This window comes from Herpailurus yagouaroundi, unplaced genomic scaffold (genome assembly GCF_014898765.1).
Source record: "Herpailurus yagouaroundi ecotype Mexico unplaced genomic scaffold, PumYag 220, whole genome shotgun sequence".
Classification (NCBI taxonomy): domain Eukaryota; kingdom Metazoa; phylum Chordata; class Mammalia; order Carnivora; family Felidae; genus Herpailurus; species Herpailurus yagouaroundi.
This window is the reverse complement of record NW_024412451.1, coordinates 1589661-1604091: the sequence shown is the minus strand read 5'-3', so window position 1 is coordinate 1604091 and position 14431 is coordinate 1589661. Positions and strand designations below refer to the sequence as shown.

At 44.1% G+C, this 14431-nt stretch overlaps 1 protein-coding gene across 1 annotated transcript in view; it reads left to right on the top strand.

Annotated features, from left to right (window-relative positions):
- Positions 1 to 1785: 1785 nt before the first annotated feature.
- The window catches only part of ZNF235 (zinc finger protein 235), a 33440-nt gene continuing 20794 nt past the window's right edge, over positions 1786 to 14431 (top strand). The window contains exons 1-4 of the mRNA XM_040457330.1: positions 1786 to 1911; positions 3549 to 3613; positions 6249 to 6375; positions 7092 to 7187. Coding sequence (XP_040313264.1) covers positions 3599 to 3613; positions 6249 to 6375; positions 7092 to 7187 — 238 coding nt within the window. The 5' untranslated portion in view covers positions 1786 to 1911; positions 3549 to 3598. The remainder of the gene's footprint in view (positions 1912 to 3548; positions 3614 to 6248; positions 6376 to 7091; positions 7188 to 14431) is intronic.

The following is a 14431-nucleotide window of genomic DNA, read 5'->3' as shown; positions in this document are numbered from 1 at the left end:
TTAAGTTTCCTTTTTGCACCTGCATTAACCATCTACATTTTGTCCCTGACCTAAGAGACTCCATTTTAGTTTGGTTCTGCCACCAAACTAATGTGAGTTTGCTCCTTGGTGAGTTACAGATAGAGACAACACCAAGTGGAGCTGTCACACAAAGGAAATTTTATTTACAGCAAATAAGGAGATCACAGGGAATAACTTCCAAAGCTGTGACTCCCCTGGCAGCGGTGAGAGGTTTCTTTTTGGGGTTTAGGATGAATATTCAGTAGGAGGAGCTTTGTCATTTTATGCAAAGGTGGGCACAAGGTCGTGCATAGGCGCTTAGAAAACATGCCTACACATGCATCCTATGTTATGTTAATGAACTCTTGTGCTTCTCTTCGGGTGGAGACTTCAATAGGATAATGAAGCAGAGGTAACTGTCGGACAAGGAGAAGGGGCTATGGGCATGCTCTGAGAGCCAGTATAAACTGGATGAGGTCTTGGGCTCTTTATCTCAGGTGAGGAATGAAAGGTCTTGTTTACTTTGGAAAGCTCCCAGGAGCTTCTTTCCATTTACTAGAAGGATGCTGCTCAATTCATGAATGGTTACATAAAGCCAATTAGATTTTTTAATTTACTTGGCTTTTTTTTTAAACACAACTCATTTTTTTTTATTTTTTATTTTTATTTATTTTTTTTCAATGTTTATTTATTTTTGGGACAGAGAGAGACAGAGCATGAACGGGGGAGGGGCAGAGAGAGAGGGAGACACAGAATCGGAAACAGGCTCCAGGCTCTGAGCCATCAGCCCAGAGCCCAACGCGGGGCTCGAACTCCCGGACCGCGAGATCGTGACCTGGCTGAAGTCGGACGCTCAACCGACTGCGCCACCCAGGCGCCCCTCATTTTTTTTTTTTTTAAATGAAGTTCAAGATATTTCTCTTTTAGGCATAATCAACATTTGTATCTACTTTTTGTATATTCTTAGCATATTGGAATGAATAGATCATGCCACAAAACGGTGTCAAGAGCCCTTAGGTGCCTTGTGGAATAAAGGAGGCAGAGGAGTCAAACACACTCCCTTTACCTCTGTTCCTTCCCCTCCGCACGAGACACAGCGTGGAACAGCTATGGTCACCAAAGACTGAAATTTCCTATCTACCTACCTCCTTTACCACCGTCTACCATCTACGTTAACATAACTGTTCAGTCGTCATTAGCACACGTTTACTACTCCAGGGGATTCCTGTCCTAGCAAAGTGCTTGATTGTTCAACAAAGTAACTTCCACAAGGTCCATCAATTCTTCAATCTCTGCAAAAGAAAGCAACCGTTGGCACCTAAAAACCCTTGCTGTTCTCCCCAATCCTGGCCTACGCGAGTCTAATCCAAGTCCATCGCACTGAAAGACCCGCCTGCAACCGAACTTGCAATTCTCAGTAAATTCAACCTTGACTTCGTGTCCGTGTCAAGGTGCCGTGTCCATCGCGGTGGTGTTCTCCGTCCCTGCGATTAGCAATAAACTCCGTGTATTACCCGACGGTGGTATTGGAGATATCGGGGAGCCGGCATTTGATACAAGTTTGAGATCCAGCCTTCCCCTAAAAATTTTGGTCCGTTTTTCTTCAATACGACCGAATTTTTTTCAACTCGCAATTTTCTCAGGCGCTCTAAGAAATGAATAAAACAAAAAGAAACCTGACACAGCACCAGCGAGGTAACCCAACCTGAAGCCGCTTTACACCCAAACAAGAGTCAGCTGTTGGAAGCGCGGTCCCGCAAGCTGCATCCTGGGAAATGTAGTCCAGGAGTTGCGTGAAATCGGAGGCGCTTCCGTTTGGGCATTCTGGGAAGTGTAGTCCAGGAGCGGGGTACAGTCGGGGACACTTCCGCTCCAGGAAGGCGAGGTCGGGCCGAGATTGTTGGCAGGGAGGTGAGTTACCCCGCGCCCCTGCGGTCCCTCCGAGCCTTCTCGGCCTCGGCGTGAGGCCAGCAGCCGCCGGGTCCTCGCTCATGGGGCATGGGAGTCGCGGCGGAGGGCGGGGACGGAGGCAGCGGCGACGAAGCCTCCGCGTGGGGGCGGGCGCGCGTGGCGTGCGGAGTTTGAAGGTCTCCCGCGCTCTCCGCGCCCAGAGCTCTCCTCCCTCACCCCTAGAGCCAGCTGTGCGTGTGCCTCGAGGTGACACACTGGGCCAGTGATTAGCATTTCCCTGCCTCCGTTTCCCCCTGGCTGAAAAGGGTTAGTGCCTGCCCAGTAGTGTTCTTCCAAGAATTAGATGAGATTATATACGAAACGCTTAAAACCAGTGCCTAGTGCCTAGTAAAATGTTGGGTGGTGCCGGGAATGCTGTCATAATATCGGGCCCCCTGTTATTTAGAAGCTCCTGAGAGGCTGGCATTGGGGGCGTGGGGTCGGAGCCCCGGCTGCAGCTCCACTGGCCCTTCACCGATCTCTGCTGTGGGGCCGTTCCGGGATTCCGGGACTCTTCCCAGACCCTTGGTTGGGAAGGAGAGTTATCTTCAGCTGGATCCCGGGGAAAGTTCTTTGTGGCTGATCCCGGAGAAACAGTCCTGCGCACGACTTCGCAGAGTGCCTGCGGTGTACTGAGTCCTTAAGTGTTGAGAACGTGTAATAGCTGCGTGTTGTTCATTTAAGATGCAGCAGGATTTCTTAGTCTGCGGTTTCAATCAGTCATTGCCTGCATGCATATGGGAGAGGAAACTTTGTTGAGCTTAATAACATGCTCAAGTAATTACACCTATTAAAATGGTGTCATTGGGGGGAAATCATGGCAGTTTTTCATTAGCAGCAGAACAGATTATCTGTGGGCAACCAGTCGGAATTAGACTTTCCTAGGGGCTCCTGGGTGGCTCAGTCGGTTGAGCCTGCAACTTGGGCTCGGTCGGGATCTCACCGTTGGTGAGTTCGAGCCCCGAGTCAGGCTCCGTGCTGGCAGCCCAGAGCCTGGAGCCTGCTTCGGATTCTCTGTGTGTGCCTCTCTCAGAAATAAATTAAACGTTAAAAAATAATAATAATAATTAGACTTTCCTAGGGTATCGGTGACTCGCCACCTGGAGCCTTCATCTCTGAATTAGTGGGTTTCTGAAAAGATTTATTTTCTAGAAAGCACATTTGCAAGGGAAGTTTTGGGAAGCATAAAAGCATCTGCCTGTCTGACACCTTAGGGAATAGGGAATACCCGCATTATTATTATACCCATTTACAGGTGACTGGATTGAGGCACAGAAAGATTAATAATTTGCTCAAGGTTTACACTGGTGGTGAGTAGAAAGTAGTAAGTAGAAATGCAGAGCTTGAACCCATGCACCTTGGCCCCGTTAAGTTATACTGCCTGCCTGCTTCTCATTTCCTCTGAGACCCAGGCTCAGGAATACTCTGGAAGCTACCAGAAGCACTTAGGTGAGGGACTGTTGCTGAGCTCAGGCAGCCGTCTGGGGGAACCCAGAGGAAGCTGGAATCCAGCCCCTGGTCTACAGGGGCACCTCTTGGGGTTCCCACAAGTGCCACGTGGACTGACGGCTCTCTCACGACGGCTTTCCCATCAACAGCTTTGCCTTCCCAGAACTCTGCCCTTCCCCAAAAGGAAAAGGAGAAAAAAATGACCAAATTCCAGGTAAGTTGGTTTTGCCTTTCTGTTCCTTAAAATGACCTCTCGTTTCACAAAGTGTGGACGCATTAACCCCCTACTTGGGAAGGGTGGAAGCATTTACCCTCCTACTTGGCAAGAACCCCAGGCACTTGAATAATTGTTGTGTACCAGCCTCTTGTTTTTTGTTTATTGCCAAATAACAGCGTGAAAATTGATATTTAAAAAACTTAAAAAAAAAAAAAAACTTGCACGTTCTAAACCTGTTTACAAATGAACAGTTTTAATTGTGCCGTATTCTTTCCCATTTGTGTTTATGTGTCTGGACTTGTAATCACAGTTTAAGTAGCATTTTGGATTTTTAATATTTTATTTCTTTTAATGTGTATTTCATTATCTTGAGAGAGAAAGAGAAAGAGTGTGAGTGAGCAGGAGAGGGGCAGGGAGAGAGAAGGAGATAGAACCCCAAGCAGGGTCTGAGCTGTCAGTGCAGAGCCCGACACAGGGCTGAGTCCCACGAACAGTGAGATAATAACCTGAGCTGAGATCAAGAGTCTCAACCCACAGAGCCACCCAGGTGGCCCCCATTTTGGGTTTTTAAAATGCAACTTGATAATTACCTACAGTGTAAAGGGTCACATTATTTTCTGTAATTTACCTGCTGTTTTACCCCATTCTCCATATAAAACCCACATGGATTTTACCATTTTTGAGATGTTTACAATAACAATTTGCTTACATATAACCTTTCACCCCTTACAGAAATTCTGAGAAGTCAGTCATTTTTTTATTTCTCTTGAAAGTTCTGGGGACTCGATTGTTTTCTCACATGTGGTGCCTCATTCATCGTGATAAGAATGTCTGCAATATGGCTTGCTTGGTGCAGCGGAGTCTGCCAGAGACTGAACTCAGAAAATAATTTTAGTTTTCAAACAGCAAGAGCTAGATTCTGAGAGTGCCTGGCTGGCTCAGGGTAGAGCGTGTGACTCTTGATCTTGGGGTTGTGAGTTCAAGCCTCAAATTGGGTGTACAGGTTACTTAAAAATGAATAAGTAAATAAATTTAAATACTTCTTAAAAGCTAGATTCCTTTTTTTAATTCTAAGTTAAATCGTGTGTATTATATAGTTAAATATTTGTTTTATTCGTTGATGCGTTAGTATGTTTTGAAGAAGCACATTTTTTTTTTAATTTTTTTTTTCATGTTTATTTTTTGAGAGAGAGAGAGAGACAGAGTTTGAACGGGGAGGGGCAGAGAGAGAGGGAGACACAGAATCTGAAGCAGGCTCCAGGCTCCCAGCTGTCAGCACAGAGCCTGATGTGGAGCTCGAACCCACAAGCTGTGAGATAATGACCTGAGCCGAAGTCAGACGCTTAGCTGACTGAGCCACCCAGGCGCCCCAGCACATACTTATTTTTAAAAATCTTGAGCACTAGGGATTTGCCAGGCATTTACTCTGTGGAACAGCTGTGTGAGGATATACCTGGTCTTCTCTGCGTTTTCACATGAAGAAACAGGTTTGTGAACCTTCAGATACCTCCTGAAATCCACTCGGTTCCCAGCTGACCCTAAAGTTCCCATTGCCTAAGTCGGGAGTTTCAGGTGTCCGATTAGGGTAAATGGAAAGACCCAGAAGAAAAGAGACTTCTCTGTTCGGGGACCTCAGGCCAGGCTACATGTATGCTGGCAGATCTGGTGGATGGGGGTCTCCAAACATAACATTGTCATCACCTGATTCCTTTTCTTAGTGCCTGTCTCTTCTGTGTCAGACGTGTCAAGTCGTTGTTTAGTACACAGGTGCTCAGAACTCCAGCTAGAGGTTTTATTTCCACGCAGAAAAAGTTATGACACAAATAGGAAACAGGAGTTGGGGGGGGGGGGGTGGTGGCTAAGAATTTATACATGCTAGAAAAAAGGCTTGATATTCTCAGTAGGAATTTTACTGACGCATACGATACTCCGGTAGGATTATGAACAAAGGAAATGAACAGGTAATATGTGAAAACAAATGGAAAGATGATCTTTTATTATTATTTGAGCGTAGTTGCCACACTGTGTCGAAAAGACTTATGTTCTCGTTGTTTTGTTTTGAAGATTTTATTTTTAAATAATCTCTACACCATATGTGGGGCTCAGACTCACAGCCCTGAGATCAAAAGTCCCAAAGCTCTACCAACGGAGGCAGCCAGGCGCCCCCAGTTTGGGCCAGAGTGTAGAGAATCCAGAATACTTGTAACAGGAAGAGTTAACTTGTACAGGAAGAGTTAATGGGGAAAATTGCCATTATATTAACAAAATCAAGGTGCTTATTTTTCAAGAGTGCAAATGCCACTTCCTGGAACTTATCCTAGGGAAGTAACAGGACAGTTGGCTGAGATCTGTATAAAAACCGTATGAAGGGCACGAGGCTACCTGTATACAAGGTATTTTTCTCCTTCTTCTCTCTCCTTCCCCTCCCCTGCACGGCCCTAGCGTGTTTGGTAAGACTGTGGAAGGGGAAGAGGAGAAACTATGAGAAGAGTTGCTCGGTTCCCTCAGAATCAGGAACGGCTTCCCCCGTATCTCCACCTTCTCTTCCCCCGTGTCTCCACCTTCTCCGTGCTGCCCCGCTCCCAGTGGCCATGGGGTGCGAGCTCGAGGTTACGTGTGCTTGGTGTTGTAGGAGGCGGTGACGTTCAAGGACGTGGCTGTGGTCTTCACGGAGGAGGAGCTGGGGCTGCTGGACCCCACCCAGAGGAAGCTGTACCGAGAAGTGATGCTGGAGAACTTCCGGAACCTGGTCTCTGTGGGTGAGCACAAGACCTTTCTGTCACTCATCCCCTCGAGCAGGGTTTCTTCACCTTGGCGCTGTTGGCATCGGGGCAGATATTTCTTTGTTGTGAGGGCCGTCCTGTGCCTATTGGGATGTTGAGTGACATCCCCGGCCTCCGCCCACTAGTTTAAGGCTTCAGGGCTCCTCAGAGACCAGGGTTTCCCAGTCCCTTTAGAACATGGAGACAAGATGTTTCTAGTCTTTGTTCCGAGGCAGACATGGTCTCGTGTAAATGAACTGTAAATGAACAGTTAAGCTTGTCTTCGCCTGGCTCCATATTTCAGGCATCTTTTTTAAACTTGTAGATCATGAGCCACTGGTGGGTCAGGACGTTCGTAAATGGCACCGACTATCTTCTAATCTAGAATACTTACAGGACAGAGCTCCTTAGCGGGGGTTCACCTTGACGCGTTAAGTTCAGCTGTTTACATTGAGGGGTGTCAGACGGGGAAGGATGTGAGGAAGACAGACAGTGGTTAGAAACCGTTCGTTTGGTCATTTATTTCGGTAATTTGTGTGGTAAGAATAGATTTCTAATGATGCCAAGCGTACTGCTCACCGCGGGTCGTGACGGAAAAGTGTTTGGTAACCACTGCTGCGGGGAGGGGCAGAGCCTCACATTATGGGATGGGAACCCACGGTTTTCAGTACTCGCGCCCTTCGTGTTTTCACTCGCGTCTTCTCTTTCCACAGGGCATTCATCCTCCAAACCAGATGTGATATCCCAGTTGGAGAGAGAGGAAAAGCTTTGCACGAAGGAGATCCACACCCAGAGGGGTAGGCACTCGGGTGAGAATGGCGCGGCTCGGGTCCTGGCAGGGGACGGTCCCCTCGATCTGCCTGCGTCCTGGCTAATCTCCGTGCAGCAGCCAGAGAGGCCCCTCGAAACCTCAGTCCCGCTGCGTCACACCTGCTTCAGTCCCTCCCCGGGCTTCTGCTTTTACAGAATAAAACCCAGCGTGTTCCAGGGGCCTGGAAGGTCCTGTGGTATGGGCTCGTTCCCCCAGCCTCACCACTCGTTCTACGTTTTTCTCCCGTCACGTCCCCCTCCCTCTGTCTGCCCGCCTCACGGCACTCAGGAGCTTCTGCATCAGGACCTTTCCCGTTCTCTCCTCCGGCCGGAATGCTGCCAGCCGGTGCACGTCTGACCGCTCTTGCTTTCTCTCTCGCTCCTGTCTATCCGAAGTCCTTCTATCCAAGGCCTTATCCGACCACCACTTCAAATGCCATCTCCCGGCACTCGCCGTGTCCCTGACTTGCCTTCGTTTGCGCGTAAGCACTATACCACCAGACTTATTAGCATCTGGGATTTTTACATTGTGGTAAAATACACACAATACCCTTTGTCTCAACCATCTTCAAGTGGGCCTTAGGTACATCCACACTGTTGCACAACCCTCCGTGCTGTCCATCTCCAGAACGTTTCCATCATCCCACACTGGAACCCTGCACCGTAAACAGCGCCCCCTGTTCTTCTCTTACCCCACTTCCTGGCGACCACCGTTCTCCTTTCCGTCTCTGTGGATTTGACTATTTCACGTACCTCATGGAAGTGGAGTCATACGACATTTGCCATTTGCACCTGGTTTGTTTCACTTAGCATAACGTCTTCAAGGTTGGTTGTGTTGTAACGCATGTCAGAATTTCCTTCTTTTTTATGGCTGAGTAACGTCGCGTCGTGTGCACCTATCACGTTTTCGTCATCCATTGATGGACATTTGGGCTTGTACCATTTGGTTTTGGTGAAAAATGCTGCTGTGAACATGGGTGTACAAATATCTGTTCAAGTTCTTGCTTTCCATTTTTTGTGTGTATACCCAGAACAAAAGTGTTGGATCGTGTTAGCAATTCTATTTTTTTTTTCCTTGGGAGAGGAAGGGAGGGGGAGAGAGAGAGAGAGAGACTGCAAGCAAGTTGGGGAGGGCAGAGCGACAGAGAGGGGGAGAGAGAGAATCTTAAGCAGGTTCCATGCCCAGCACAAAGCCCCAGGGAGGCTCTATCTCACGACCGTGAGATCATGACCTGTGCTGAATCAAGAGTCAGATGCTTACCCGACTAAGCCACCCAGGTGCCCCTGGTTATTCTGTTTTTAATTTTTGAGGAACTGCCATACCGTTTTTCACGATAGCTGCACTATTTTATGTTCCCACCAGCAATACACAAGGGTTCCAGTTTTCTTCATCCTCACCAACACTTGTGTTCTGTGGGTTGTTTTGTTTTTTTTTTTTTTACGCTTAATAGCCACCCTAATGGGTGCAAAGCCGTACCTCGTTTTGATTTGCGGTTCTCTGATAATTAGTGATATTGATCATCTTTTCATGTGCTTATTAGCCATTTGTGTTTCTTCTTTGGAGAAATATCTGTGCAAGTCTTTTGTCCATTTGTGAGTCCAATTGTTTGTTTTCCTTTGAGTTTTAGGAGTTCTCTGTGTTCTGAATACCAATCCTGTTTCAGATATATGATTTGCAAGTATTTTCTCATTTTCTTTTTTAATTTTTTTTTTCAACGTTTATTTATTTTTGGGACAGAGAGAGGCAGAGAGAGAGAGGGAGACACAGAATCGGAAACAGGCTCCAGGCTCTGAGCCATCAGCCCAGAGCCTGACGCGGGGCTCGAACTCACGGACCGCGAGATCGTGACCTGGCCGAAGTCGGACGTTTAACCGACTGCGCCACCCAGGCGCCCCAAGTATTTTCTCATTTTGTGTGTGGCCTTTTTACTCTATTGACAGTGTCTTCTGATGCACAAGAGTTTTTAATTTCCATGAAATTTTCAAATTTGTCTGTGTGTTGTCTTCCCTGTGCCTTTGGTGTCCTAGCCAAGAAATCAGTGTCAAATCCAGTATCACAAAGCTTTTGGCGTATTCTTTCTCCTAGGAGTTTTATAGTTTTTGCTCCTATGTTTTGCTTTTTGATGCATTTTGAGGTAATTTGTGAATATGGTGTAAGGAAAGATCTGACTTCACGCTTTTGCGTGTAAATAGCCAATGTTTCCAGCACCATTTATTGAAAAGACTGTTCTTTTCGCATTCAATGGTCTTGGCACCCTTGTCAAAAACCACTTGACTGTGTATGCAATGGTTCATTTTGGGGCCTTCTAGACTATTCCCTCGGTCTGTATGTCTTTATGCCAGTACCACACTTTTTTGACTACAGCAGCTTTATAGTAAGTTTTGAAATCAGGAATTGATTACCTCCAACTTTTTTTGTTTTTTAAAGGTTGTTTTGGCCACTCAGGGTCCCTTGAGATTCCATGTGAATTTAGGATGGGTTTTTGTTTCTGTATTGTTGGGATTTTGATAGAGATTGCATTGAACCTGTAGGTCCTTTGACCATGTAGCACTGATATCTTCACAATAGTAAACCTTCCAATTCAGGAACATGGGCTGTCATTCCATTTTTTTAATGTTTTTAATTTATCAATGTTTTGTACTTTTCAGTGTGCATGTCTTTCACCTCCTTGGTTCAGTTAATTCCCAAGTTTTATTCTTTTTGGTGCTATTGTATATGGATTTTTTTTTTTTTTTTAATTTACATCCAGGTTAGTTAGCATAGGATTTCAGGAGTAGAATCCAGGCATTCATCCCCTACATGTAACACCCAATGTTCGTCCCAACAAGTGTCTTTCTTAATGCCCCTTGCCCATTTAGCCCATCCTCCCACCCACAGCCCCTCCAGCAACCCTCAGTTTGTTCTCCACATTTATGAGTCTCTTCTGTTTTGTCCCCCTCCCTGTTTTTATATTATTTTTGTTTCCCTTCCCTTCTGTTCATCTGTTTTGTCTCTTAAAGTCCTCATGTGAGTGAAGTCATATGATTTTTGTCTTTCTCTGACTAATTTCACTTAGCATAATACCCTCTAGTTCGATCCACGTAGTGGGACATGGCAAAATTTCATTCTTTTTGATTGTTAAGTAATACTTCATATATACATATGGTATGTATGCATATATATTATATTATATTATATTATATTATATTATATTATATATATTATATATACATACACACATATATACACATACCACATCTTCTTTATCCATTCATCCATCGATGGACATTTGGGCTCTTTCCATACTTTGGCTACTGTCGATAGTGCTGCTATAAACGTTGGGGTGCATGTGCCCCTTTGAAACAGCATACCTGTATCCCTTGGGTAAATACCTAGTAGTGCAGTTTTTGGGTCATAGGGTCATTGTTTTTAATCTTTTGAGGAACCTCCATACTATTTTCCAGAGTGGCTGCACCAGCTTGCATTCCCACCATCAGTGCAAAAGAGATCCTCTTTCTCCACATCCTCACCAACATCTGTTGTTGCCTGTGTTGTTAATGTTAGCCATTCTGACAGGTGTGAGGTGGTATCTCATTGTGGCTTTGATTTGTTTTTCTCGATTTCCTTTTCTGATTGTTCATTCTTTGTATGTAGAAATGCAACTGGTTTTTGTGTGTGGCTTTGTATCCTGCTGAATTCATTTATTTTAACAATTCTTATGTGGAATCTTTCAGGCTTTCTGCATATAAGATCATATTATCTATGAACATAAATGATTTTACATCTTTCTTCCCAATTTCCATCACGCACCCCACCCCCAGCTCTTACTACCATAAATCTGATCTCTGTTTCTGTAAATTTGATATTTTTAGATTCCACACATAAATGAGATCATAGGGTATTTGTCTTTCTGTGTCTGACTTATTCCACTTAGCATAATGCCCGCAGAGTCCATCCATGTTGTTACACATTTTCTTCTTTTTTATGGCTGAATCATATTCCTGCGTGTGTGTGTGTGTGTGTGTGTGTGTGTGTGTGTGTGTGTGTGACATTTTCATTATCTGTTCGTTAGTTATGAACACTTGGGTGATTTCCATGTCTCAGCTATTGTAAATAATGCAGTGAACGTGGGGGTGTAAATATCTCTTTTGAACCATGATTTTGTTTCCTTTGGATATATATCCAGAAGTGGCATTGTTGGATCTCTTTTTTGATGCACGTATTTACAGATAAAAATTTTCTTCTTTGCAATGCTTTCACTGCTTCCCCTAAGTTTTGGTACCCTGGATTTTCATTTTCATTTGTCTCCAGATATTTTCTAATTTTATTTGTGATTGTTTTTCTTTGATTCATTGGTTATTGATAAGTATGTTTTGAGTTCCACATATTCGTCAGTTTTCCAAGATTTCCTGCTTTTGATTTCTAGCTTCAGTCCATTGCGATTAGAAAAATTTGTTGTATGATTTCATTCAATCTTTTAAAAAAAATTTGTTAAAGACTTGTTTTATGGCTTCACATATGGTCTGCCCTGGAGAACGACTTGAGAAAAATGTATATTATGCTGTTGTTGGGTGGCATTTCCTGTGTATGTTAGGTCCAGTTGGCTTGTAGTGTTAAGTTCTCTATTTCCTTGATCTTTTGTCTAGTTCTATCCATTACTGAAAGCAGGATATTGAATGTTCCTTCTGTTACTATCGATAGCTATTTATCCCTTCAATTCGTCTATATTTGCCTCATATATTTGGTATTTTGATGTTTAGTATATATCCATTTGTAATTTTTATATCTTCTTGGTGCATTGACTCTTTTATCAGTACACATTGTTTCTTATAAGTTTTTGACTTAAAACTCTTTTTTGTCTGACATCAGTTATAGCTATCCAGCTCTCTTTTGCATGGGATATCTTTCTGTCCTGTCACTTTCTGTTTTTCTTCTTCTTCTTTTTTAATGTTTATTCACTTTTGAGAGAGAGAGGGTGTGAGTGGGGGAAAGGCATGGTTGGGGGAGCAGAGGATCCATAGCGGGCTCTGCGCTGACAGCAGCAAGCCCGATGCGAGGCTCAAACTCATGAACTATGAGATCGTGATGGGAGCCAAAGTTGGACGCTCAGCCAACCAAGCCACCCAGGCACCCCTGTCATGTCACTTTCAAGCTATGCGTGGTCTTAGATATAAAGTCTCTTGTAGACAGCTTATAGCTGGATCATGTTTTGTTCTGTTTTGTTTAATCCATTCCTCCAGTTTATGCCTTTTGATTGGGGGTTTAATCCATTTACATTTAAAGTAATTATTGATAGGGAAAGACTTTTGCCATTTTATTTGTTTTTATATTTGTTTCAGGTATATCATAAAGCTTTTTTGGCCCTCTTTTCCTTCATTATTACATTTTGTGTGTGTGTTTAGTTGACTTTTTTTTTTTCTTTTTTTGTAGGGACACATCTCAATTCTATAATTCTGATACCGGTTCTAATAAGTGGAGGTTATTGCCATACTAAGCAATTAGTCAAGATTCCAGCTGGGTGTCGTACATTTCAACTCAATTCTGACACCATCTGTCTGGATACAGCGTCAGATCCTACAGGTTAAGGGCTCAGTTCTATAAGATCCCGACCCCTCACCCTTCACCCCCTTTCAGAGGCCAGTGATAAGGCCAGGTTGTTAACTGTGCTTCAGAGGTTCCCTCAACCCCAACCTTGGGTTCAATTAATTTGCTTTAGTGGCTCACAGAACTCAGAGATACCGTTTACTTACTAGATTATCAGTTTATTACAAGGGGATATAACTAAACAGCCAGATGGAAGGGACGCGTAGGGCAAAATATGTGGGGAGGGGTGTGAAACTTCCAGGCACTCTCTGGGCTCACCACTCTCCCTGCATCTCCACATGTCCACCTACCTGAAAGTTCCCCAAACCCCCTCCTTTTGGGTTTTTATGGAGGCCTCGTTAGTTAGGCATGATCGATTAGGTCATTGGCTGTTAGTGATTGGTTCAGCTTTCTGGCCCTCTCCCTTCCCCCAGAGGTCAGGAGGTGGGACTAAAAATTCCAGCCCTGTAATCAAGGCTGGCTTTCATGGCAACCAGCCTCCCATCCTTAGAGGATTTCCAAAAGTCACCTCATTAACCTAAACTCAGATGTGGTTGAAAGAGGTTTGTTAGGAAGTATAGGACACCCATTTCACCTTTATGGAAATGGAAGGATTTCAGGAGCTTAGGAAAAGACACCAAATATTATAACAAAGATGCTCCCATTGTTCTTTTCTCTTAGGAAATTCCAGGGATTTGGGGATCTGCGGGCCAGGAACTGAAGACCAAAATATGTATTTATTATAAATCACAATAGCCCATTTTATAGCATTCAGTGGATAGGTTTTATATATATCTTTAATTTTTCAGAAGTGTTTTATTTTTTTTGACACTATATATTTCATTTCTCAGTTGTTTGCTTCTATCTCCTAGGAATACAGTTCATTTTTGACATCAACCTTGTAGCCTGCAGTCTTCCCATATTGGTATATTCTAGAGGCATTATTGCACATTCCTAAAGATTTTCTATGTAGAAGATCATGATGTACAAATGTATATTCTTTCTTCTTTCCGATCTGAATGCCTTTGGGTTTTTTTTGTTTGCTTGCTTGCCTCAAGGCAGGTGAACAGCGTCAGTCTTTCAGCACTGATAATGGCGTCGTCAGCTGTAGGTTTTCTTTTTCGGTTGAGTTCCCTTCTGAGTTTCAGAGTTTTTATCATGAATGGGTAATAGTATACGCATATACATCTTTCGTAAAATACTGAGGTGATCATTACATTTTCTCTTGTATGTTGTAAATACGATAAAATGCATTGGCGATTTCACATGGTAAAACAACCTTGCGTTCCTCCTATTAAAACCCAAAATTCGGCTGACTAAATTTTAAAGATCTTACTGGCTTTATTCAGTGATTCCTGAATCAGGCAGCATTCAGGAGAGCAGATAGAAGAGCTCCCTCAGGAGCTATATAAAGTCAAAGACTTACAGGCAGAACGGAACACGGACAAGGAAGTTCTGTGAGGCACAAAAGCAGGTTGGTCATTTGCAAGGTTACTTTCCCTGTGGGGGATGGCAGGCTACCTAACTAGAGCAGATCAGGGGATTCCTGATTGGTTTAAGATTGCATTTCTGGGTGAGCCAAAAATTATACTAAGTCTTGGTTTGGGGGCATGAGGCTTAGCATATGCAACTCCATTCGGGGCCTGTCGTCTTGTCTTTAACGCTGGGATTAACCCCACC